The sequence below is a fragment of the Anser anser genome, assembly GCF_964211835.1.
Source record: "Anser anser genome assembly, chromosome: 4".
NCBI classification, from domain to species: Eukaryota; Metazoa; Chordata; class Aves; order Anseriformes; family Anatidae; genus Anser; species Anser anser.
The window spans coordinates 45,214,882-45,238,482 of record NC_139724.1 but is presented as its reverse complement, the minus strand read 5'-3'; the positions used below and the strand labels follow the sequence as shown (position 1 = coordinate 45,238,482).

General features: G+C 40.7%; 1 protein-coding gene across 3 annotated transcripts in view; it reads right to left on the bottom strand.

The window, feature by feature from the left end:
• Positions 1-23,601, bottom strand: part of TNIP3 (TNFAIP3 interacting protein 3) — a 91,487-nt gene that overhangs the window by 48,032 nt on the left and 19,854 nt on the right. Inside the window, exons 1-2 of one of the 3 annotated variants that reach the window (XM_083834960.1) lie at positions 11,495-11,542; positions 3,103-3,188 (exon numbers count right to left, since the gene is read on the bottom strand). In XM_083834960.1, the coding sequence (XP_083691086.1) occupies positions 3,103-3,188; positions 11,495-11,497 (89 nt within the window). In that variant the 5' untranslated portion in view covers positions 11,498-11,542. Of the gene's footprint in view, positions 1-3,102; positions 3,189-11,494; positions 11,543-23,601 lie in introns of those variants that run through there. The other 2 variants (XM_083834959.1, XM_083834958.1) reach the window with 2 other exon arrangements.

The window sequence follows — 23,601 nt, the reverse complement described above, 5'->3', positions numbered from 1 at the left end:
AACACAAAAAGAACACCTGCCTTTGTCAACTGCGTGGATATAATTTAAAAATAAAGAGGGAAAAAACCAACAAAAATAGCTTCTAGCAATAGCTTTTTTTCAAACTATTTCCAACTTCCTTTTTTTAACTCAAATTTTACCCCCTAAAAATCACCCAGTATTTTAAAAGCATAGCTGGAAACCCAGCCACCAGCAGCGGCTGAGACCCACCTAGCAGAACTGCACTGTCTCTAGAATGAGAGGTCCCAGATGCTGTGGAAAAAAAGTGCTGGCACTGTTACTCGGGAATTAAGTTTGAGATTAGAGATAATCTTGCCCCAGTCCCAAGAAGAGAGCTCCATAAGGCAAGGTGCATGATAGGGGGTTAAAACATGTACATACTGAGACTACAGCAGAGAAATGCTTAAACTTTCGCTCAAATCTGATGCAGCCAAAACATCTGCCTGTCACCCCATAAACATCCCTACACTTCTGTTCCCTTTACGACAAAGGAATGGAGCTTTTAAGGAACATTTAATAGCCAGCAGCTGTTTGGCTGTCAAATGCCACATCTGGAGAAGCTGTGCCGTTAATGTGAACAGAAACAATTATTCTTTAATAGTTTTGCTTAATTTTAAGAATTACACAAATCACAACAACAAAAGAGGTGCAGTGGAAACACATCTGGTTTCTCAGAAAAGAAGCCAAAAAAGGGCGCAGTGATTAATTAAAGCTGCATCTCTAGTTTGTTCTGTCTCACTGAAGGAAGAAGTAAGGCTACTGATATCCAGGTACTTAGTGCTTTTCCAGCCTTTGGCTATTCCCCTCAACAAATATGGGACGTGCAAAAAGATGGCAACTAGCTGGTTCACATCAAATGCCATTAGATGTCAGTTATCGCACAGCTCTGCGTCCCTCTGTGCGTGAAGGTTCCTGCTCTTTGGGACTGCATTTCAATAGTGCCTCCTCACTTCTGTACACCATAGCCTGCACATCAAGAAAAGAACATCATTCCCCTTTCACTTGGATCTTCTGCTTAATTACACTACCAAAACCATAATGAAATTTCTTCCTGATGGACAGAATTTGGGATGAGTTCAAACCCCTGGAAAGTCAATGAAATGATTTTCACTAATTTTGCTGGGCTTTAAACGAGCTGTGAGTGAGTTACTGCTTCTCCAAAGAGACAGTCATCTGTAACTGGAGCACCCAGACTCATCACCCAGGGCTCGTGCAACTGCGTGTGGATCACTGGTGCAAAGGGAATTGAGGTTTTGCCATGAAAATCAACAAAATGGAAAGCTCAGCCAAGCAGAGCCACCGACTAGCACATGCTTCCTGGAGCAGATGAATTCCTCCACTGACATGCACACATGCAGAAAGATGGTGGGAGATGGCAGGAAAGCATTGAAAGAAACAAAAACTAAGAGTTAACAACAAGAAGGAAGACAAATCTAAAGCAGAGCAAAAATAAAGAATGTTTTCAAGTGCCTGCACTTTTCTTATTAAGACCAATAGCCAGAAAAGCTTGAACCCCTTTTAGGACACTCTCCTAGCCCCAGCAGGCACCTTTTTGAAACAGTCACCCTCCCACAGCTCTTTCTAAGCTGGCTGCGCACTCCAGCGTGAGCACCAGGTGTCTATTCAGACCCTGCATGCGCTCATTTCTGTGGAAAGCTGCAATCCTGATGCAGTTATATGTTTGAGGTTTTTAACTGGTGCTTTACACCACTGATCTTTCTCTTCCTGAATCAGGCATCACCACAAACCAAACAAGACCTATGCACTGCCCCTTTTGCCTCCGAGCTCACCCTTGGGCAGGATGTGGATGCGTCACCAAGCCTCACAGATCTGGGTTCACAGCTGGGCTGCACCCTTGGAGGAAAACAAGTCCGTGATTCATTTGGGTCAGTTTCACCCCTGTGGACCTTCGCTATTGTCAGTTACCTACTAAGGGCGCAAGCAGAACAAACCGGAGAACACCATTAGGAAATTCAGCCAGGAAATTTAACTTACAGTAGCTGATGGAGGACAACCAGCCCTGTTAAGTCAAGCCAACTTCTTGCCTGTGGTAGCTGTTAGGCAGCCAAAATGAAACAGAGGAAGCTCGCTGCACAGCTGTCTGCATCGCAGATCCAGGGCTTGAACTGCCAGCAACTGGCACCTGGTCTCACCAGGGATGCCAGCACCAGGAGGGAGCCTTGACACCTCCCTCCCCTCACAGAGACATGCTAGATTCAAACTACACTAGCACCACAATGTCTTGAATAAATGGGAAATCCCAAGGGATTTCAATATCCAGTTATTTCTCAATAAACTAACTGGAACAAAAAATGCTCCTTTCAGGAAGAAAGAAGGGTAGAGTACTACTCTGTAAACTTCACAAAACAATCTACGCTTTCCTTAATTTTTTTTTCCTCTCTCACATACGCACATTATGCTTAATTCTAAAGCTATCTTTCAACCATTCTCAGCTACCTGGATTATTTATTTATTTATTTATTATTTGGTCAGAGTTTGTCTTACTGAATACAGCTGTTCATTGAAACATTCAGCATCATTTGTTGTCTTAAATCTCCTCATGACTCACCAACAGTCTTAGAAACGGGTCGTCACAGTCACAGACTCATTGAAAGCTGTTAGCAATATTGTGACCTCTCTATCTGTATAAAGTATCTCTCCTTCCTACAGTACCTCTTTTCCTGCCATTATCAGTAGAACTAGTATTACTCCACAAAGAAGCAACCAGCCCAAGGAGGCTGTGAAATCTCCATACTCAGAAATATTAAAAACTTGCCTAAGCAGGCTGAGCAACCTGACCTCAGCCCTGCTGGTCCAGGCGACCTCCGTGTCCCTTCCAACCCACACTATTCTGTGATCCTGCTCTTCTCAGTACAAAAAAATGCCTATGTTTCACTTGTTTAACCAGAACTGATACAGACCTCCGCAGGACAGATTAAAGTAGGGGAAAAAAATGTATTAGTCTGGGTCTCTGAAAGAGAAATTGACTGACAAATGCAGAAAATACTTGATTGTATAGTTCCAAAGCATAATGTAAATTAATTTAAAAATAAATAAATAAAGGGAGAAGCTTCTCCACATAGAGTTAAGATATTTTAATACCTTTCCATCTCACCACACTGATGGAGACACGATTCAAGGAGATCCTCTGCCTCTTTATTCTTCCTTTTGAGCTGCTCAGAGTGAATCTGTTAGAAACAGAGGGGAAAAAAAAGTACACTTAGAGGGAAACAAAAAGGTTAATAATCTAGGAAGAACAATTTAATTGCATGATCACAACAAGAAGAGATCATAAGATCTTGCCTGCATTCCTGTTTTCTTCTTCACATACAATAAATGGCTTACATGTAGGCCAGGAATCTACTTTCTCCTTCCCACCATCATCTCCTCTTAAATCCACCACTCTAGCAGGGACAGTTTTGCAAGGGCAGAAGGACTATCACTCTCCAGCTGTGGTAGCAGGAATCTCCCCAAGGAGCAAAGCTGTCAGTAGCCACAAAAATACTGGAAGTGTTGTGAAAGGCTTTTATTATTATTATTCATCCTAAAAGAACCAACTATTTTAAATACTCTAGAGTTCACATATGTCCTCAGATTGACCTGAAAATTCATATGCTTCGTGGAAGTGTACAGTAAGACTATTACTCCAAATTTAAGAGAATGAGTAGTGAGCCTGATACAGATCACTTGAAGAGAAAAGAAAAGGAAGCTCGTGTAAGTTATTGTGCACAAGTGCATTGTTCAAGAAGTATACAAGCTTCTAACAAGCTTCCCTCTCTTCAGGGCTAGTTACTGTCTAGCACTGCATTTCCAAAGAGAAGAAGGGGAAAAAAAAAAAAAAAAAACACCCTTCCCAGAGAAAAGGACACACATTGGGGTAACACTAAGTAGTTCATGTATAAATAATTCCTTCAGATGAGAACGTGAAATAAGCAAACTGTGTATGTTGTGAAGTACCATAACCTCTACATCACAAGCTGGAGAACAGATCGTACAGGGACTGAGCCAATGGCACAGGGACTGAGCCACTGCCACCTCACCCCCAGGAGCCATTCTGCTGCCTGTGCTGCAGGCCAGGGACAGCACTGGGTGAGTTTCTTCAGGATACGTGGGACACCCCATCAGAAAAGGAGTCCAGAAGTGTTATTATACACTTTAGATCAAAGTGTCAAAGCAATTGCATTATTATAGTTGTTGGAGTTAAAAAACTGGGAGATTAGAGCTTCCTCTTGACCTAAGAGATTTCATAACGCCTGGTGGAAGGATAACAACGTCACCACTGGAATAAAGCGGGAAGCGATCAAGAGTGGAACCTGCCATTTATAACCAAATAAGTTTTCAATTACAAGCCATTCTCTTTATTGGTAACATCAACTTAATGTGAAACCACAGCTGAACATTTTATAGAAACCATGCTGCTTCATCTACATGCAGAGCAGAAATGTAAAATAAAAGTTTGCCAGGAGAAGATCTGAGGTGTTTGGCATTCCACCCCTGCTTAATTCTCCTTTCCAGCAGACATTTCACACATTTTAAATGCATCTGGTAATCACTAATTACAAGGATCCTATTAAGAAAAAATGTAAATTCAGTTTCATATGCAACTTGATTGTCTGAGTTTTATGACTGTCTGTTTAATCATAACAAACACATGTTGAAGTATGGAAAGCTGTATTCATTTGATTTTAATGGGAGCTGCAGACATTCGGTACTAATAAGAATTAAGCCTTATTTCAGGATGCCTACACTTGGCGTTTAGGTGTCTAGCAAAATACCAATTTTGAAAAATGTTGACCTAGAATGAACACTCCCAACCTCCATCTAAAGAAAAAATAACACTAAACCAAATCTGGTCTGAAAAGGAAAAAATGAAAAATAAAAAAAATAAAAACACACAGAAAAACCCACCACCACCACCAGAATTCAGACCACTATTTCATCCCTAATGCATCCCACTGGGCTTAGACATTTCAGCATCCTCAGACCCATATGCCAAGTTACGCACAATATGACATCCCCCATGCTGAAAAAATAAGCCGTGTTAAAGCGATGCAGGTTAGAACTGACAATAAAGAGGATTCCTACACTGGTAATGTTTATGCAACAACAAGTGAAGAAAGCTTTGGGGAGGAAAAAAGTGAAAGATTCCTTGTGTGACTTGCTGGTTCTGCAGCAACAGATCAGTGCAGGGGGACGTGCTGGGGAGTGCTCTGGGCCCTGCGCTGGCTGCTCTGGGTTCTCTGTGGCCCTGCCCTGCAAAAGAGCTGTTAAAGCTGACAATTCCCAAATCAGTGCTTGGCCCAGCTGAAGACCCAGCTATCACAGAGCAGCAGTTCTCCAGAAGTCCTGCTGCCACCACCTGCTGGGGGCGGGGGGATCCCTCCTGCATGGCTTTGCAAAGTCCGTGGTACACATCTCCTGACTCTTAGTCATATGCAGATTTTGCTGCATGCCCCACAGCGCCGGGCACCCTGATTTAATGCATGTTTTCACAAGCGGGTCCAGCTACCAGAAGTCATTTCATTGCCATAGCACAGGAGTCCATCCTCCCTCTTCTGAACAGTCCAAGCTGTGGGGAAAAGCAGAGCTCCCTGCAGTGAGAGCTGGCGCGATGCACACAGCAGAGCATGGCCAACCAAGCAGCACTGCAGCACGGCCACCTGCTTTGATTTGCCTTTGCTATTCTCCAAACGAGTTTTGGAGACTGTGTTGATGCCACGTAACGGCATTGCCTTTCATTTCTTACGGCTTTGTGCTGAAACGTGTCAGTTCTGAAAGGCCTTTAATTCTTTTTTTCTTTTTTTTTTCCTTCAAATCATTTTTGATTCTTCACAACAACAAAAAAAAAATTACAGCAATGAATCCAACCTGTGTTGGCAGTGCAAACTGTGCTACATCTAAATCTACAGTTACAAACCGAACAAGAGGCATCCAGGTTATTGTACAAAACATGCACGTTTTCATAAAAACAATACAAGCTTTTACAACTACAGTATGCAATTTAATGCTGTAGTGTTTTTATTAGATCAGACAAATTGAAGCCAAGCTGGATAAAAATTCAGCTACTTCAAAGAATTAAGGCTACGTAGAAAATAGGGGGGGTTATAATGGTCATGTAAAGGATTGCTCAGAATTACATAAATTTTCTGCTTTCTGTCAAGGCTTTTAAGAACAGGAATGCTCTGAAGTAAAACAGGATTTGTTTTGCTCACAGATTTATGTGTTTTAGCAACAGTTGAAGATGTATAGTAAAAAGCATACAAAATTCCTTGGTGCTCTTCTACCAGACTTATCAGTGCTCCAGTGATAATCCAAGCCTTAAATGCTTCCTAAATATATGTGAACAGGACAAAAAAAAACTCTTTTTGGTTGGAGTACTAATTTGTATTAAAAACAAGGAAGTTTTCCACATGCAGAAAACATACTTGGAAAGAAAAAAAAACCTCCCCACAGAGCAACAAGAACATTAATTATTATAAAATACTAATTATATTAAAATAAAATAAAAAAGCCACGTAGGCACTCAAACTGAAGCTTCAAAATGTTATCCAAAGCCCATTTCAAAAACATCTGTATCGTGAACGTTAAACCTGCACTGCTCTCACTTTGCCTCCTGCCACATTCTTTTTCTTTCTCCAAATCCAGTGCTAGCTTAAGAGCATCCTATCTTCCTCAACCTTCACTCAATTTTCCCCAAACGCGTTTTGTAATTCACTTGTTCCTCTGTTGTGCCAAAGCAATATTTTGTGGGGATGCAGTGTAAGATGAATCTCAGAACTGAGCAAGCCTAAAGGCCTAAAGGCAGAAAAGGGAAAGAAGATTTTGTCAGGTTTCCCCACACACACACCCTATCCAATGATTCAATTTAACTAAACACCACCATAAACTGACATATTGTCACAATGGAGGGAGCAGAAAACAGCTAGTATGCCAGAAAAAAATGAAGTAAATACTAGCAAACTAGGCACAAGGAACAAACCCAAGAATAAGTTACCTTTCCACTGAAACCCATTTTTTGTAAAGCAAAAGATCCAAGACTAACCGTCACAGACAGGCCAAGTAAAATTACCTCATTTAAGTAATACCCAGATTGCAAAATAGCTCCAAAACAAAGTGGAACATATATAATCATAAATGCTGTTGATAAACAAGCCAGCAGGTTACACATTGTGTGTGGCTGTTGCGTAGGAGGAGTGGGGGGGAAGAAATGGATTATTACTGTAAATGTGATCAAAATGGAAGAGCAACCGAAGAAACAAATAAGCATTTGATGAAAAAGATCCTAAGCAACATATACTGAAACTAAATCGATACAGGAATAGAGCCTTCAGGATTTTTTCTTGACCGATAACTCTGAAAAAGTCAAAAATACAACATAATATTTCTGTGACATCGTCCTCCCTAGATAGTCCCAGGTTTAATACTCGTAAATAGCACTAGTGTTCAGTGCAGCCAGCCTTCAACCAGCTATTACATGTCTTCCTGCTTTTGCATCCACGCTCTTTGCTGAAAATGCAGCTTCAGTCATGTAAATGCAGCACAAGAAAACCCACAAAGACAGCAAGATCTGCCAGTCCTCTCCTCCCCCCGTTATTTCCTGATAGTGCTGAAACTTCAATATTAGACAGTTTCTAATCAAATATTTAAAATCTAAAATTGTAGTTGTGCAAAAAATAGAAAGTTGTTAGGTTCTTTAGCTGTCTTGCCCAATTAGATTCAGATAAAATGAAACTGGTACCTGCACTGTGTGATGCAGGGAGATTTAACACTGAATACTTAAAACTGATCTCCCCATTAAGTACAATTTTCCTTGGTTATGGTAGCAGTAGAGTCAGAAGAGCAAACATCCCCAAAAACCTAATTCACAAATGCCACAAATTTGTGATATCCAGAACTTGATAAACACTCTATTTAATTTCTTAAAGTAATCTCAAACTGTGCAACAACCGAAATAAATTAAGACCCCGAAACAACCGAAGGCTGTTGCAGTGGACCAGACTGAGGAATGAGGCAATTAAAGGCTGAACGCACTATTTCTACCCAGAACTAAAAGCCTGGTTTTCAGCACGACGTAGATGGGACTCTGGAGAGGCTCTGCACTGCAAGCTGTTTGGCTGCAGTCCAGGAAAGGCAAACGCACAGCGCAATCTCTGCATTCGCTGTCTCGTACGGGAGGTAGCAGGCTGGCTTTGCACAGATAGGCAGCATCTGCCATGCAGCTCTTTGGTCTTACAAGTGCTGGTCCTCCACAATAGGGTGTCTGAAAACGTTTCTATTGACACACACAAACTAGTTGAAGTGTTGGGTATAAATCCTGTTTTTAACTACATGACCTGGTTAGAAAAATCAATACATCACTTTTTTTCTTACGTTAAACCAGAAAGGAAAACATTTTACAGACAAGTTATTTCTTTGGAAATTTGTCCATTTAACAATTTCTAAACATCTTCAGATTTAGGTGTAGTTCACAAGATCTTCAAAGTGAGAAAAATATTCCCAGGTGAGTATAAACCCCTTCAAGTAGAAATCAATGGCACAAATATTACCGAAAGCAGCCAGGGTCATGCCCAGAGCACTTTAGCAAAGCTCAACATAAGTCATTCCACACAGACGTCTGCACAGATGAATCTACAGCACAGAAGACAATTTGAAAGGCCTCAAAACATACATTCCTTGCCAAAAATATTATGACTACAATTATAATGTGCAACAGTCACATAAGAAGTGACCAAGAGAAGTCAAATATCATCAAGTTGTCAAAGCCATGCACGACATACCTCAATGTTCTCAGTGCTTTCCTGGATTCCTACAGAGTCACCTTCTTCCCTCCCCTTCCATCACTGGAAACCATAGAAAGAAGAAAATACTGCTAACCTCTAATTATTACAAGGTTATGAATTGGTGTGTGTGTGTGTGTGTTAAGCTTTTCTGTTTTGGAGTGATTTACAACATACTAAGAAGTTGCTAGAAGATATATGATGATGTCTGCAACCAAAAACATTGCCTAAAAATCAAAATCTCAACATTTTTCTTCCTGTATTTGAAAACGAATTTTAACTTTCTGTTATTTGAGCCTCTCTGATATTTATATGCAGCCTATCACCGATTTTCAGATACTGCACATATTTCTCCTGAAAGTAAGAAAAATGAGAAGCCTCATTTCTTTACTGGAAAATGTTAGGTTTGACCAACTCCCATCATTGCACAAAGACCTGGGGGCAAAGGCAATGATACTTTGAATGTATTTATTGCCCAAAGTCTACGATGGGGAATCATTGTTAATAGAATATGAATTATTTTATTAAAGATGTACAAAATGCACTGATGAAATAAAATAAAGGCTTCAGCAATAAATGTATTTGATTTGTTTAAAGGTAATTTATCAAGAAATCACAGATCTGTCAAGCAGGGAACTCTGCCAAATATGAAGTTCTTCAGAAGAACACATATAAACCAGGCATATTTCATGCAAGAGCACTGCAGGAAGCCTTCCCAATGGTACTTTACTCCTGTTCTGTATCTAGCTTCAATTAGCATGACAAATTATTTGAGGGTGGGCAAGATGGGAAGGAAATACTTAGCTGTTTGTTAAATGTCAGCTCTAAATTATGCAGTGAAAGAAATCTTTTTCGTTATTATTCACTGTCAAAGTATGGACAGAAGTAATTCCAAGAGATAATATGCAGAAGTAGAAAGAAAAAATGCTGCAAGATAAAAGCAAAGATTAATAAATATTATATCCATCGATAGTGCCAGAGATGATTTTCTGAATAATTTTCAATGGATGTCTCCCAACAGTACAACTGTGATGTGAAGGGAAAGAGAAACAATGGAACTTCCTTGTGCAATCCAAGCCAAGAGAGAAAAGATTTAGGATCTATTAAGTCCAGCGACTTTGGAAACAGATCCGTGGAGTACAAATAGGTAACTTGCCACGTTAATAGACAGATCACTCCAAGGACAGGGTCCACGTGGCTGGGAGGGAAATGAGTTTCTGAGAAAAGTATTGAAGATACAGGCAGACCTACCACAAAAAGTTGTACAGCTGCAAGAGCAGAAGCTTAACACTGAGAAGGTAAGAATCTGATTCAGATGAGGAGCTCAGCTCAGATTTATATAAATTTCACACTGTCCACCTAAGCTTCAAAATCTCAGAACAAAATAAGAAAGAAAAAATGAGCCTATAGAAAACTAGGAACGATCTGACAAGCCCATTCCATTGCAAAAAAAAGCTTGGCACAGTTTGGCTGGCAGGAACACAAGTGCTAAACAGCTCTCAGAGACCTGTGAAATGCTTGTTTCTTTGTATACACTCTACTGTGCCCACACTTCTGAAAACGTGGTACTCTCACTGCTGGAAATTAGAACTCTGCCAGCAGTATGTCTTGGTGCACTAAGGATCCAGCAGCATGTGAAGGGAAGACGACCCTTTACGAAACTCTTTCCCTGGTCTTCTGAGTGGGTTGCTGTGAGCATTTTTTAGTTCTCATAGGTGTACTGACAACTTTTACTTTGGTTTGAGAAAGGGGAACTGGAGCAGAGAGTCCTACAGCTATCCTAGTGTAATGGTTGTGCAGGCCCTCTGGCAGCAAACACCGCTGGCTCTGAAGACAGAAGGGTTAATTCTCACTGCAACAGCTACAAGTACTGCAGCTTTATATTTTATCAGACAAGGAATTAAAACACAGAGAGAAAAAGCATGCGCGTAAGTTTGCTTTCTATTCCTTCTACACAAGCCTCAATAGTCCTCACAGCTCACTCTGTTTATGCCTATTAACCGAAAATGTACCGCTTGAAATTTCTAATGCTGTGACTCCAAGTATTCCTTATTCAGGGTTGAAATGCTTCAAAACTTTTTCTGGGATGCAGCATTGATGACAATTTACAGCAACATGGCAAGCAAAAACCACCCAGCCCAGAGCCCTGGACCACCCTCAAATGCTACATGGACTACAGAAAACAATTTGTAGCAGATGTGGATAAAGGGCCTTTCTGTTTCCTAATCACAGACCAAGCCAAGGGAATCCTGTGGCTGCTCATCAGGGTCGGTAGCACAGGGCACATCCCAAACTCTATAGAACAGGTAAAATTTCCTAAAGTTTCAGCAGAAATGTTACCCAAGGAAGAAGTGTGGGTCAAACCCAACAGATATGCACCAAATCTTTTTTTAACATTAGATTTACCCTAAAGTAATGGTTTGGCACAGCCCAAATGCTCTACATGGCAATAATGCTTTACTGTTTCTGTACCATTCACTGTCCAGCCTTGTACGAGAAAAGAGAGTACAAGAACTCTGCTATAGCAGAGTATAAATGTGCATAAAATCACATGATTTATACACAATTATGAAGAAAATAAGAAGTAAAAAAACCTCGTAGAATACCAGGTTTGGGATTTTAAATCTTTTTTGGTAGATGAAAAAGAGGCACATGATTTCATCCTGAGGCTAGGCAGGGACACAGCGGTGCCAGCTCCGAATGCAGCAGTTACTCACCATTGTCAGGCGAGGTGCTCATCTCCGTGTCTGCTAGGTTAGAAGGTACTAGTCTCAATAAAGGCTCTCTGAATCAAATGACAACTAAGCGGTTTGGAGGCAAATATATATCTATCTCAAGGTTTAACCTACACCCCAGGCTTAGGGAAACCCCTTTCTTAAAGTCATTCTAACGGTGGGGACGCATTCATATCTCACAAATAAACACAGCCCACGCAGCTCTACTTGAAAGCAGTGCTTGCAAGAGACCACAGAGGATTCCCTCTCGCTCTTCAGATTACCATGGAACAGTGACACAATGGTACGCCCACTCGCCAGCAAGAGGCATGCAGTGGGAAAAGCGGCGGTCTAGCACGGTGGAAAAGTTGTATCAGCTCAAAAGGTATATAGCACCAGTATTAATCTAGAAGTAGAATAATTTACTGTAAGGAGGAGATAGGTCAGGGACCCATTTCTAGGAATGCATTTTAATTAGAATTTATTCTAAAGGTTTCCCTGCAGAAATAGCGCTCGGTGCAGCCAGCCGCAGGCTCCTCATCAGCAGTGACATTCAGCTCTCTAGCCAGCCAACAAGCACCACGTTCATTATCGTATCTGATTTTCTCGCTGAGGAAGAGGGCGTAGAGAGGTGGAGACTGCACAAACGTCTTCCCCTCCGCCCAGACAAGAAGTGATGTAGCATTTTCAGGAGCACACTATTCATTTCAGGCTGTAGCCCATTGCACCTAGGAGCTCATTAATCAAGTTTCGCAGATGATAAAAATTAACACTGTCATTCTGTTATCTAGAAATGAAAGATTCATTATAAGTATGTTCAGAAAAGGTTCATCTTTAAGCATGACTTGTATTGGTTTCAGTTTTTACGACAACAAAACCTGCGCAGCCGTGCACCAAGGAGAGGATACCTTTCTAGCATTTTTAGGAGGCTGCTGTTGTCTTCTGCACTGGAGATACCAGTGATTTAACTGCCCTGGAAGCATTTTCATCCTCCTAGCAGAAATATCACAGTTGCTCAGCAGAGTAGGGTATATCTTTCTCTGTCAAACCATTTACCCTCTGCCTCTCACATGCACACACACAATAATCATTTGCAAATTCGTGTCCAATTCCCTGTTGAAACAAAACTATTTGCAGCAGGCATTTGCAACTATAGCAGAGGAGAACAACAGGCTAGGGTCAGGATGTGGGAGACCAAGGCTCAACTCTTTCTCCTGCCTGAAGGGAGTTTAACTGTGTTTGCACCTCCTGGATAAGTGTTTTAACTGCTGGAGTTAGAGCAATTTCTCTATTCTTTTGCAGTAACAGTCTTCACTGTGTGTGAAGTATTTGCTGTTGGTTTGTTGGGGAAAATGTTAATGACTTTAGCTTGACGGTTCAGACTTTCAGACTTTTGCCAGAGTTCAGCTTTACTGTCTATCTGGTTAAAAAAAAAATTTTTAAAAGCTCTAATATCTTCCTCCTCTCAGAACAGCAGCCTACTCACTCAGCTTTACATCAGCCCACTTTTTCTTGCTCTGATCACTAGTTTAGTTATATATAAGTGCTTATAAAAAGCAGAACAGCCTCCTCAGGGGAGGTTGAAAGCAACCCACCAGCAAAAGCTCAGTAGCAAGCCGTTAGAGCACTATCTTTGAGACAAATGACATGTACCCAGATCCTTCCAAGCAGCAAAAGAAATTGAAGCCAAGAGATACGCATCTGAGGAGAAATGCTTCTTCCACCAGCTAATGAAGTAACAAGGGAATAACATCTCTTCTTCCTCAGTAATGCCTTCACAAAAAATACAGCAAATCTAGCCTTCTACGTTTTTTGGCTTTCTCTGCACTAAAACACAGCTTTTGACTTTGGACTGACCAACATGCTTAATCGCTATGGGACTGGACATAGTTCAGTGGGTTGTTGTTGTCATTTTGTTGACATATGTCAGCTAAGCAACAATGATAGAGCTAAATTAAATCTTTCCATGTGTACTGTTCCTGCATTTAATATCCATCACCTGTTCAACTGCACTGCTGTGGTTTCTTCCAGAGAGACCAGGAGTAATCAGATCTCTTCTAGTCCAAGACCAGGTAAAGCTGGGACAGTTAAGCCTTAAAGATCAGGTGCCTTCTTATCTGGAAGGCTGAAAAAAAAATAGAAGTAGCCAAATATGCCACTCCTCAAAGAAAATGTAAAATGTTTACAAACATTTCTAAGTCATTCCAAAGAATCCAAGATGAAAATGTGGGCTTTTCCCATCCTGTTAATGCCAGTTTAGCAGCCACCTTGGCTCACACAGTCTGTTTCATTCTGAACTCTGAATAAACACTAGTGGCATGAACATAATGCCATTTTCACCACCACAAGGTAGGCACAACAAAATGTTTTGTGGAGGCAGAGAAAAGTAGTCAATGGAAAAATTGAAGGGGGAACCCTTTCTCTTAACCTCCAGTGGAAAATCATGGGGGTAAAGCAGAAATCACACATGCATCTTTTTACCTGACCTCCCTGCTCCCCCATTCAGAAGAGGAAAGCCCCTTTGGCTACATCATAACGTGCCTGAATAATAAAAAATTCATTGCTTCTCATGCATACCCAAGCCACTTATCTATAGAAAGTCCAGATTGGATGGCTGCCATTCAAATTATTTTATCGTCCACTAAAGAACTGTTCATGTAAGGGCTTTCCATATGGGAAAAATAAGGAAATGAGTTAGAGAAAATTTAATATAATGTAAAGACAGCAGCTTAAAGTACCGGATCCTAGGTGACTTGTAAAGGGCTTAATTGCCATGTAAGTATTATTGAGAAGACATCGCTACAAGGAAGAACAGAGATTGGAAAAAGAAAAAAAAATCAAAGTGCTCAAAACAGTTTAGAACTCTGCTATTCTGGAAAAGAAGCTGAATACAGATCTGCCATACAGGAAGTTTCTGAGACTTAGTTTTTAAGTTTATACTTTGATACCACACTTAGGGCATTAAGAACTCATCCTGCTGAACAAAGGCAGCTTGCTGTTGTCGACATCAATGTTACTCACTGGCTGTCTACAGCTGTCCTCCTCTTTTTGGTGCATGAATGAGAACCACTCCCACGCACTTACATTTTTGTCAAGCTAAAACACTCTTCTGCTTCACTCACAGAAATAGATTGGTTGCTATCATCATTTTTATTTGTATATTTTTTAAACAGACTCAGATGCCCCAAATCAAGAAGCAACAACACAAGGCAGTCAGTCCTAGCTGTCATGTTTTTGATGAAAACTCAGTTAATGGTGTGGGTGCATCTTGTCCACACTTGATACAGAGTTGAAATACATTTTTGTGCTCACAGAAGTGACCTTCCTGGAGAGGAACATACTGCTAGCCAGTTCTAACCTAAATGTTAGTGAACAGCTTTGATTTAGGTTTGGACTCTGTCGGGTTTTGCCTGAGATGTACAAGAAGTCAGAGCACTTCCCACCGACTCTATTCCTGCTCCTTGTGTGGCTTACTGCTTAGCCACAAAAGAAAGACCACCCACAACAAATTCTCCCTTCCTTATGGAAAAACTGGAAAGGCCACAGCTACTTTATGAGGTCTTGGATGGTGATTCAATCAATTCTTTATTATTACTCAAATATATTTTTATGGATTTTCCCTATTTCACTGGATTTTCATGAAGAAGTTCAGGAAGTTGATACGTTAGCAAGGTAAGGAGAGATGACAGCAATGGTCTCACTTCCATCCAACCACACAGCTCTTTATTTGTAAGTCAATTGCCACCTCAGATTATGATCGAGAGGGATGTCAGTGCTCCTCATCCCCAAGTCCAACATCTTCCCTGTAAACTTCTACTGCAAGTGTACAGCCTGGTCCTTTTTGAAATCAGTTGGTATGCTTCCATGTTTTTCCAATGGACCTGGTCTTTCACCTCCACCTCTACAACACTGAGAGCAGTAGCCAGAAATTGAAAACAGGCTTTAAAGCAGGCCAGGAGAGCATTACTTCCCTGACATTTGTCAGTTCCATGACCTTTAAGTACACAGTTTAGCATCAGGGAAGTTTGAATACAAATCCCTTTTTCTGGCCAAAATGTCCGCCTTTTTCCCCAGCTGGTTGTCCACCCATTGGATTCAGCCATTGCGGTTTTTCTTACTGAAATATTGCAGTGTTTAAATTTTGTCTTGAAGTGGAATTAAACCTGATTTTAGGCAATGTCTGAATCCTCCATGAAAAGAATTTCTCTGTCTACATAAGCTTCAGAAAGCTTTCTTTCCTATCCACACAGAGTTTAACCTGCTTCCCAATTAACAAGAGAGAAAAGTCAACTCTGAAGCCGTAATAAGTTTCCCACACTACACATCACTGAAGTTTTAAAGCAACATCTACTGGTTTGTTGGAAACATGACTTTACCCCACAGGGACCGTTAGGTGTCTTTTGGATGAGACAAAGCATTTGCTTCCAGATTCAGGGGCTGCCAAAAACTGCAAGTTCACCTGAAACATTGGATGCCTCCAAAGTAAAGTCCAAGGACAGACTGCAAGACATTCAAGGCTGAGCTGAAGATAGTGGAAAAAATGAAGGATTGTCACAAACACTATTGCTGCCCACCCTAAGGGTAAGGCACACACTCATTATGCTATGCCATGTTTCTAAAATAGATCATACAAAAGTGTTTTAAAATGACTAAAAAATACTTAAATACTTAAAAAAAAAAAACTAGCCACTCTTCACTGCGTTTGCTTGTTGCTCTGTACACAGGGATCATCCTGAAATTCAATCACAACAGAGGTTTTGGTCACATTAATTAAAGCATTATTGGAACCTGATGATCATGGTTAGGAAACTCTAGAAAGATACTGAACAGGGCAATACAGAATAATATCAAACAGTACTGCACAAAAAAAGCCCCTCCATTGAACAGTTGATAATGACAGGCTAAGCTTACTAACATCACTCTTATAGGTTGTAAATTGTCAACTGAGCAGAACACATACGAGAGCTTGAGTTAAAAAAAAAAAAAAAAAAAAAAAGGAAAAGGAAAAGGAAGTAAGGTCTGATGTACCCGGTAAGAGCTAGCTGTTTGCTATTGCCCAGATAGCTTAATAAAGGAAGATACCTTCTCCTGGGCCATGCTTGCAGCTGACCAAGGGCAAACAGTGGAAATAAAGGCATCTCATAGGAGGTAGCCTGGTTGTTGGTGGACAGGAAGAAAGGCACTTTGCAGCAGAGGAGGATGGTGAATGGTGACATGTCCACTACATTTCAGATGAGAATTGTACTCTTTCTAGGCTCTCTGAAAGACCTGATGACCTTTTTTTCACAACCACTAATACTCATCATAACAGACAGAGGAAGTCCCCTGTCCCCCCCAGAAAGCATATGAATCTAATTTTCCCTTTTTGTAAAATCAAGAATAATATCTGCTTACAATTTCACTATATGGTTTTGCAAGACATACAAGTGTGTGTGGTAAAGCTAATACCCACATTAGAGGGAGAGTTCTCTCACTGTTAGAAGCCAGATCCAAACATTTCTAATACAGCTCCCCATAACATATGCACACAGACAACAACAAAAAAATCTATCAAAGCAAGCATTCCCATACATCACCCTACAAGAAAACTGCCTTAGAGCTGTTTCCTGTTACTAAAAGAAAGAACTATAAAAATGAAGGAACTCCTGAACTTAGGTTGCTATTTCCACCTCATATGACCTGAATTTTATGGAAGCCGTACCCCTGTGCTATTCAGATTTGCTCATAAAACATAGACAGAGGCAGTGTATAAGCATTGGGGAACAATCAAGAGCAAGGTAAAAAATTCTTTGAACACTAAAGAAAAAGGTTGTTAAAATGATTAATTTTTTAAATGTTGTAAGGAAAAGCCATTTGCTGTAGTGGAGATAAGGTTGCTTTTTTTTTTTTTCTCCTCTAAGAAAAAAAAAAAAAGCCAAGTGCTTGGAGCACTAGGAGGCTATAGCAAGCAGTTTTACTTCCTCTATGTACTTCCCCTGCAATCATGACCTAAAAAAGTCAAGTACAGATTACTTTACAAAGTAAGGATAAATATATTACCTATTAATTATAACCTCACTCTAAACCTTTGCAATACCTCTCTGAGCATCCTATTTTTCAAGAAGCCTTAAATCACAGTAGAGAGCAAGTTAGTCCAATAAATGTTCCATTACTGTCTTACAAATGCTAACAAACATTCAGCTTTAGTTCACCATAATTTCTCTAAAAGGCATACTGAACTTCTACAAATCAGACAGATTTAATCTATATGAGAGTATTATTCAAACAAGACAAATGGAGTACTAGTTTCAAAATTTGAACCCCAGATCCGTGTGGGTGTTGCACTGTGGTGGAGCTTAGCAGCAGCTTCTGCTCAGCATCACGTGAGACAGTCTAGGTCGCTGGACCGACCCTAAGACAACCTCAGCTGCACTGTGTAAATGGGAAGCCCAGTGTTACTCATTTAGGACCTTCCCTGGAGCAGCCTGACCTGTACTGGCCAAGCTGGTCAGCTCTCAGACCCAGAGTGACTCCAGACTGACCCACCTGAGTGTATCTGCACCACGCTCCTCTGGTTTGCGATGCAGGGTTTGAGTTTTTCTATCCTGTGGAGCAGCCCGGCTCTTTTGGTCCTGTTGCCCTAAGAGGACCATAGCTAAGCAAATGAGACATTTTAGATTATTGCTATAAAACTCAGTCTTTAGCACCTAAATACCTTTGAAAAAAGGTAAAGCCCAAAAGTAGTTTGGGGATTGAGCTGTCTCTAGTCTCCCATTCATCTCGGCAGATGTTCCTCACTGTTAGAAAATGACTCCTGAGGTTATGGTTTCAGAGCAATGCCCCTTAAAAGCATTCTTCCTAAGGAAATCCCCTCACCTTCAGCTAAGGCTATTTTTTTAATGTTCTTTCTCTAAAAGCATTAGTCAAAGGCTATGGGAAATTGTACAACTTTGTGGCTTTTATTAACTTATTTCCTTTACAGCAATAAGCTGTAAAACCAGTAGTGGGACTCTTTTTAAATTCAAGTGTTACTGTGGGGCCTTCAGCAACATCATGGTTCCTTTTCAATGCTTAATAACCACCGCATCTCTACATGTAACCACCCCCTTCCATATGATAATGAAGATATTGATACGACTTGCTTTTAAATGGTGCACTGGGGGGTGGGGAGGAAGAGGTATTTTAGATAACTTAGAAATTGGAATTGCTGAGTTCTGTTTAAATGACAGATAAAACTAGAAAGGGTCAAGAATATAATATGCGTGTGTGTGTGTGTATTTATATATATGTGTGTGTGTATATATATATATACATATATATATCTCATAGAGTGGCTCGGGTAGGAAGGGACCTTAAAGACCATCTAGTTTCAACCCCCCTGCCATAGGCAGGGATGCCACAATATAAATATATATTTATATATTATCTATAAATATTTATATATATAAAAATAAAAGGAGGTATTTCCAAGTCTGGAAGCAGCAGAGAGCAAGCCATCTCATGTAGCACAAAGGTAGATGTCACCAGCAGGACAGGAGAGTCTGTATTACAGAGCCTGTAGAAGCTCTCAGGTAAATACTGAAAATAAGGAAGGAAATCTGGAGCTGAAAGGGGAAGCAAATCAATTGTCCTGTGAATACACCCGAAATGCCTGCATATCTGTATATGCATGACATGGCTGGACTAAAGGCTATTGCAATTTTAAATTTCCATCTCCTGTATGCACACACAGTCTTGAAAGGTGATTAATCGAGTCGCAGCATCACTCCAGATCACAGAATGTGGTAGATGAGGGTTTCAGAAGATGGCAACTTAAAGCAACATGGGCTAAAACAGCAGTAATACAGACAGAGATACTCAGATCTGTAGTGAAAAAAATTCAAAGCATTTTTCCACGCCAGAGTAAAGAAGAAATCAGAGCAATTAAATTTTGAATCCAAACATACACAAAACCCCAAACCAGATCATGCTTCTTGCTGAACAGATCCTAATATTCATTACTGGGAACTCACAAGCTTTTATGCACTGTTTTTGGGGTTTTTTTTTGTTGTTTCTCCCCACAGCCCAGCCCTATAGATCTTCAGAGATTCATAACTGCTGAGTAATTTTTTCAATTTGAAACATGTGTTGATCTATTAAACTTCTAACCTGCTTACTTCTTACTGGAATTGCCATTAATCTCCAGTTTAATAAACAAAACTGACAACAACGTTGCTTGTTTAACCTACTACTTCCGCAAACCTCTCTCTGTTTCAAACTACAACCTACACAATGGAACAGGATTATATTTAGCAATAATACAATTTAATAGTTGGAATCCCCTTCAGCTTGAAGCAAACAGAGGTAGTGACTCATTACATAGCATTTTAAAAAGGGGATTTCCTGCTGAAGTAAAACACCGATGAACATGACAAAAAAAACAAAAATCAGCTAAGAAAACAGTAAAGAGGAAGACCAAGGATCCACTAGGGAGGCAAAATGATTAGAGAATAAAAGCAATGGCTTTTATTTCAACTGGATGTGCATGAACTGAACTGGATTTGTTATTCTAAAACTGAAACCAGAAGACACGCCGAAATTTGAGCCGTCGCTCTGAAACCCAGCTGAGCCAACGCAAGGCTGCTTTCATCAGTCAGCAGCGGTTTTGTAGTTTTTCACTTCATCCTAGATTCTGGCAAAGACAGAGCGGCTCTATGCGTCACCTACAACACCAAATCCGACACAGAACTAGCCTTCGTTTCAACTATTGCACAAGACGACAGAGAAATGGATTATCAAGAAGCAAGCCGTTACCCAATATCTGGGCTCCCTTCCATGAGTCAGAGTGGAGCAGTCTAGCGCTTTCAGTAAGTATGAAGGTCATTTTTGCAATTACTGTTTCTAGTAAAGATAAACTCCCCCACACACAGTGAAAGCAGGAGGGTGGTTACGAACTGCGTGGGATGTTTCATATGTAGGCTGTGAGAGCATGGGACACCTTCTGCCTTGGCTACGAAACTCCAGGAATCAGGATTTCGAATAACTGTGTGATGGCCCAGCAAGTGAGGCTCCCACAGAGCACTGGCACACCAGTACATTTGCACTGGTGCCGTGTTACGGGGAGGAAGATCACCAGCAGGCCGAGGATGAAACACAGGGTTGTTCTGCCACTAAATCACGCTGCTACCTCACCGAGTCACACTGCCTGTCTACTTCCGTGCAGAACGCCTAAGAAAGTCGCACAGCTTCACATTCGTACTATACAGAGTCCTCTGACTGCTGCCGAGCATGGTTGTGTTTAGCTATCGTCTTTGTACCGAGATTAACTGCATAACTTCTACTTCATCACTACAGAGGTGGCAACAGGAGGCAATACCAGAAAGTCACACCACCCTCTGCTTCTATCAGCGCTGAAAAACTACGTAATTGATGATTCAAAGGACTCACTTTCAAATGGTAGAGGGAACAAAAAATTAAAAAAAGGTAAGCAAGTACATGTTAATTAAAATGAAAGCAGTATGAAGCACATCAACAGCTTTATTTCATAAGCAGCTGCTGTAGAACTGGGCCAACACTTCCACCAAATTGTTTGTGAAATCTTAATGACTACTAAATTAGAAAAGCTCAGACACCTCTCTTTGTAAAATTGTTTTTCATTCACAGGATGCTTTTGAGAATGGCTTTTTATTTTAACAGGCCTTATTGGACTGACTTCTAGATCCAGCTATTAAAAACCTCTTTTTTACTTCTTCTCAGGTGGTTCAATGCCTGCATATAGAGAAAGACATGGAAACAAAGAAAACTAGCAATGGAATCAAGGACATGAGTTAAAAGCCTAATCACACAACCCCACAGAAGCAAGATGGCCTGGGGTGGCTAAGGAAAGGACAGGGAGAATTAAGAATGGAATGCAAGGAAAAGAAAAGCTGTGTGTTTAGACGAAGCAAAAATCAATACAGCTGTGCTTGGCTGAAAGAGAATCCATAGCATTTTCTCAAAGACAAGTTTCTGGTGCCTTCTTCTCAGTCAGCAAAGGACCAAGCTAGATACACATTCATGGTTTTATAAAAACACTGATAAAACATTCTGCTGGGCATGAAAGGAACAGTTAGTCTTGTACATTATTTTTTTCCAGCATTGCTCTCCAACCACTCTTCAGAAGATTTATCTTACTATATTTCCCACACTAAAGTTTTCTCACCTGTAAGCCTAGGTAAATTGGTTATAAAATTTCTTTAAAAAAAAAGTTGTTTTTATTGAATTACTGTTTTCAAAAACTCTTCTGCAGATACATACTATTTACAACACTTCGACTGGGTGCAGAATTAAGTTTCTAGTAAAAATGAGAAGAGGACAAATACTGGGGCCAAAGGGAAGGAGGAGGACACACAGCTACTGGCCTTAGATCAGCCAGTATCCAGATGACTCAGGCACTCTAGCTTAAGCAACAGCTAGCCTTTCCTTTGCCCCTCTTCACACACATAGGACAAGTACTTCAGCCCCCACTTGCAGAGGAGTACACTGAGAACAGAGGAGTACACTTCCAGGCAAAATGAGGCACAGGGGAATACTGGAACCTGCTGCCCATTTGCTCCCCCCTCCACCCTGTACACCACGGGGTAAGCTGGGCACCCCGGGGTAAGCTGGGCACCCCGGCCTGCTTACCCCCAAGCAAAACGAGAGTCAGGTGTCAGGGAGGAACAGCCTCAAGGACATCCTTTGGTGCCCTTGCTGCATATTCCTCTCAGGCAGTTGCTGAACTGCTACAGAGCAGCACCCAGGGTCAGCATCCTCCTCACCTCCACCCCTTGTGCAACCCCTTGCAGGGGCAGCTCAGTCCTCCCTCATTCTTAGTTAGACCTGCGAAGAGCTTCAATCAGTAAGCCAGCATTCTTCTGAAAACATATCCTGTTAAGAAGGCCCCAACCATTACTACAATTTTGTTAAATCATGTAATCCAGATGGGGGATAACTGTTCTCTCCCCTCTCCACCCCAGCCAAGCGAAACAGACTTTATGTTGGACAAAGATGACATCCGTGGATTGAACGCCCACGTGCCTGCCCTCCAGGCAGCATCTCACTTTGCAATCCCAGTTGTCTACCTGCTTCAGAGTGCTTTTGTAGCATAGCTTCTACTTGCTTGTTCTTCTCCAGGCTAATATTACTGCTTCACTTCTGGAGAACTATTGCAACTAGTTTCAAAATTCATCTATAACTAAGCATACGTGTAAAAAAACAAGGAAAAAAAAATAGATGGAGAAACCACCCACACTCATTGGCAATCTGCTCTGGGATCAGAGCTCCCAGTAGTTCTTTCTCTCCCGTGGTGCCTAACCAAATGACAGAGCTTGTGGGGAAAACTCACAATCAAACCAGCAAACTGAATTGACCAAACACCAGATATACATCCACTAGAAGGAGCCTGAGTATATTTGTTTAACATCAAATATAAAATACACCATTCGTGACAGAAACCAATATAATTTTGCAACTTGCATTTTTTAGTTCAGTTGGGTTAGTTAACTCAGTAATGTCATATATTGATTCAAGTGAAGGGAATTCTGTTGTTCTTCAATCCTCCTATTTTGGTATTTTCCCATGCCTTTATTTAGCATTTAAAATATTTTTGGTATACTTAGCATGTAAGACAAATAGCTAGAGGGATCAGGTTGAGGTTTGTATCTCCAGAGTTTGCAGCAGTTTTCAGAATTGTACTGAAGAAAACATCTAAGTTAACCTTAAAGCACTGCAGGAAAGGGAAATTCATTATGAAATACATTACCTTCACAGAAGTTATTAGCATTTATTAAGAAAATAATGGATAAAAATAATTCCATTGAGACCATTTTATATAGGTCAGGTATGTTTTTCAGGGTATTAACTAGGAACCAGATACTCATCATTCTGTCAGCCCAGTCAATTGCATTTTATATAACAAAGCTACATCTTGTAATCACAGAGGTCAACACATTGACTGTGAAGATTAGAAAAATAACTTGGCACCAAATTGTCCAGCAATAACAGCAAAGAACAAACAAAATGCTGCCTATGCAAGACAGAAGCAAGAGAAGCAGAAATTCCAAAGGCATATTCAATGAAACCACTGAATAAAAACAATGAATCTGCTATTTCTCTTATTATTTTATGATCAT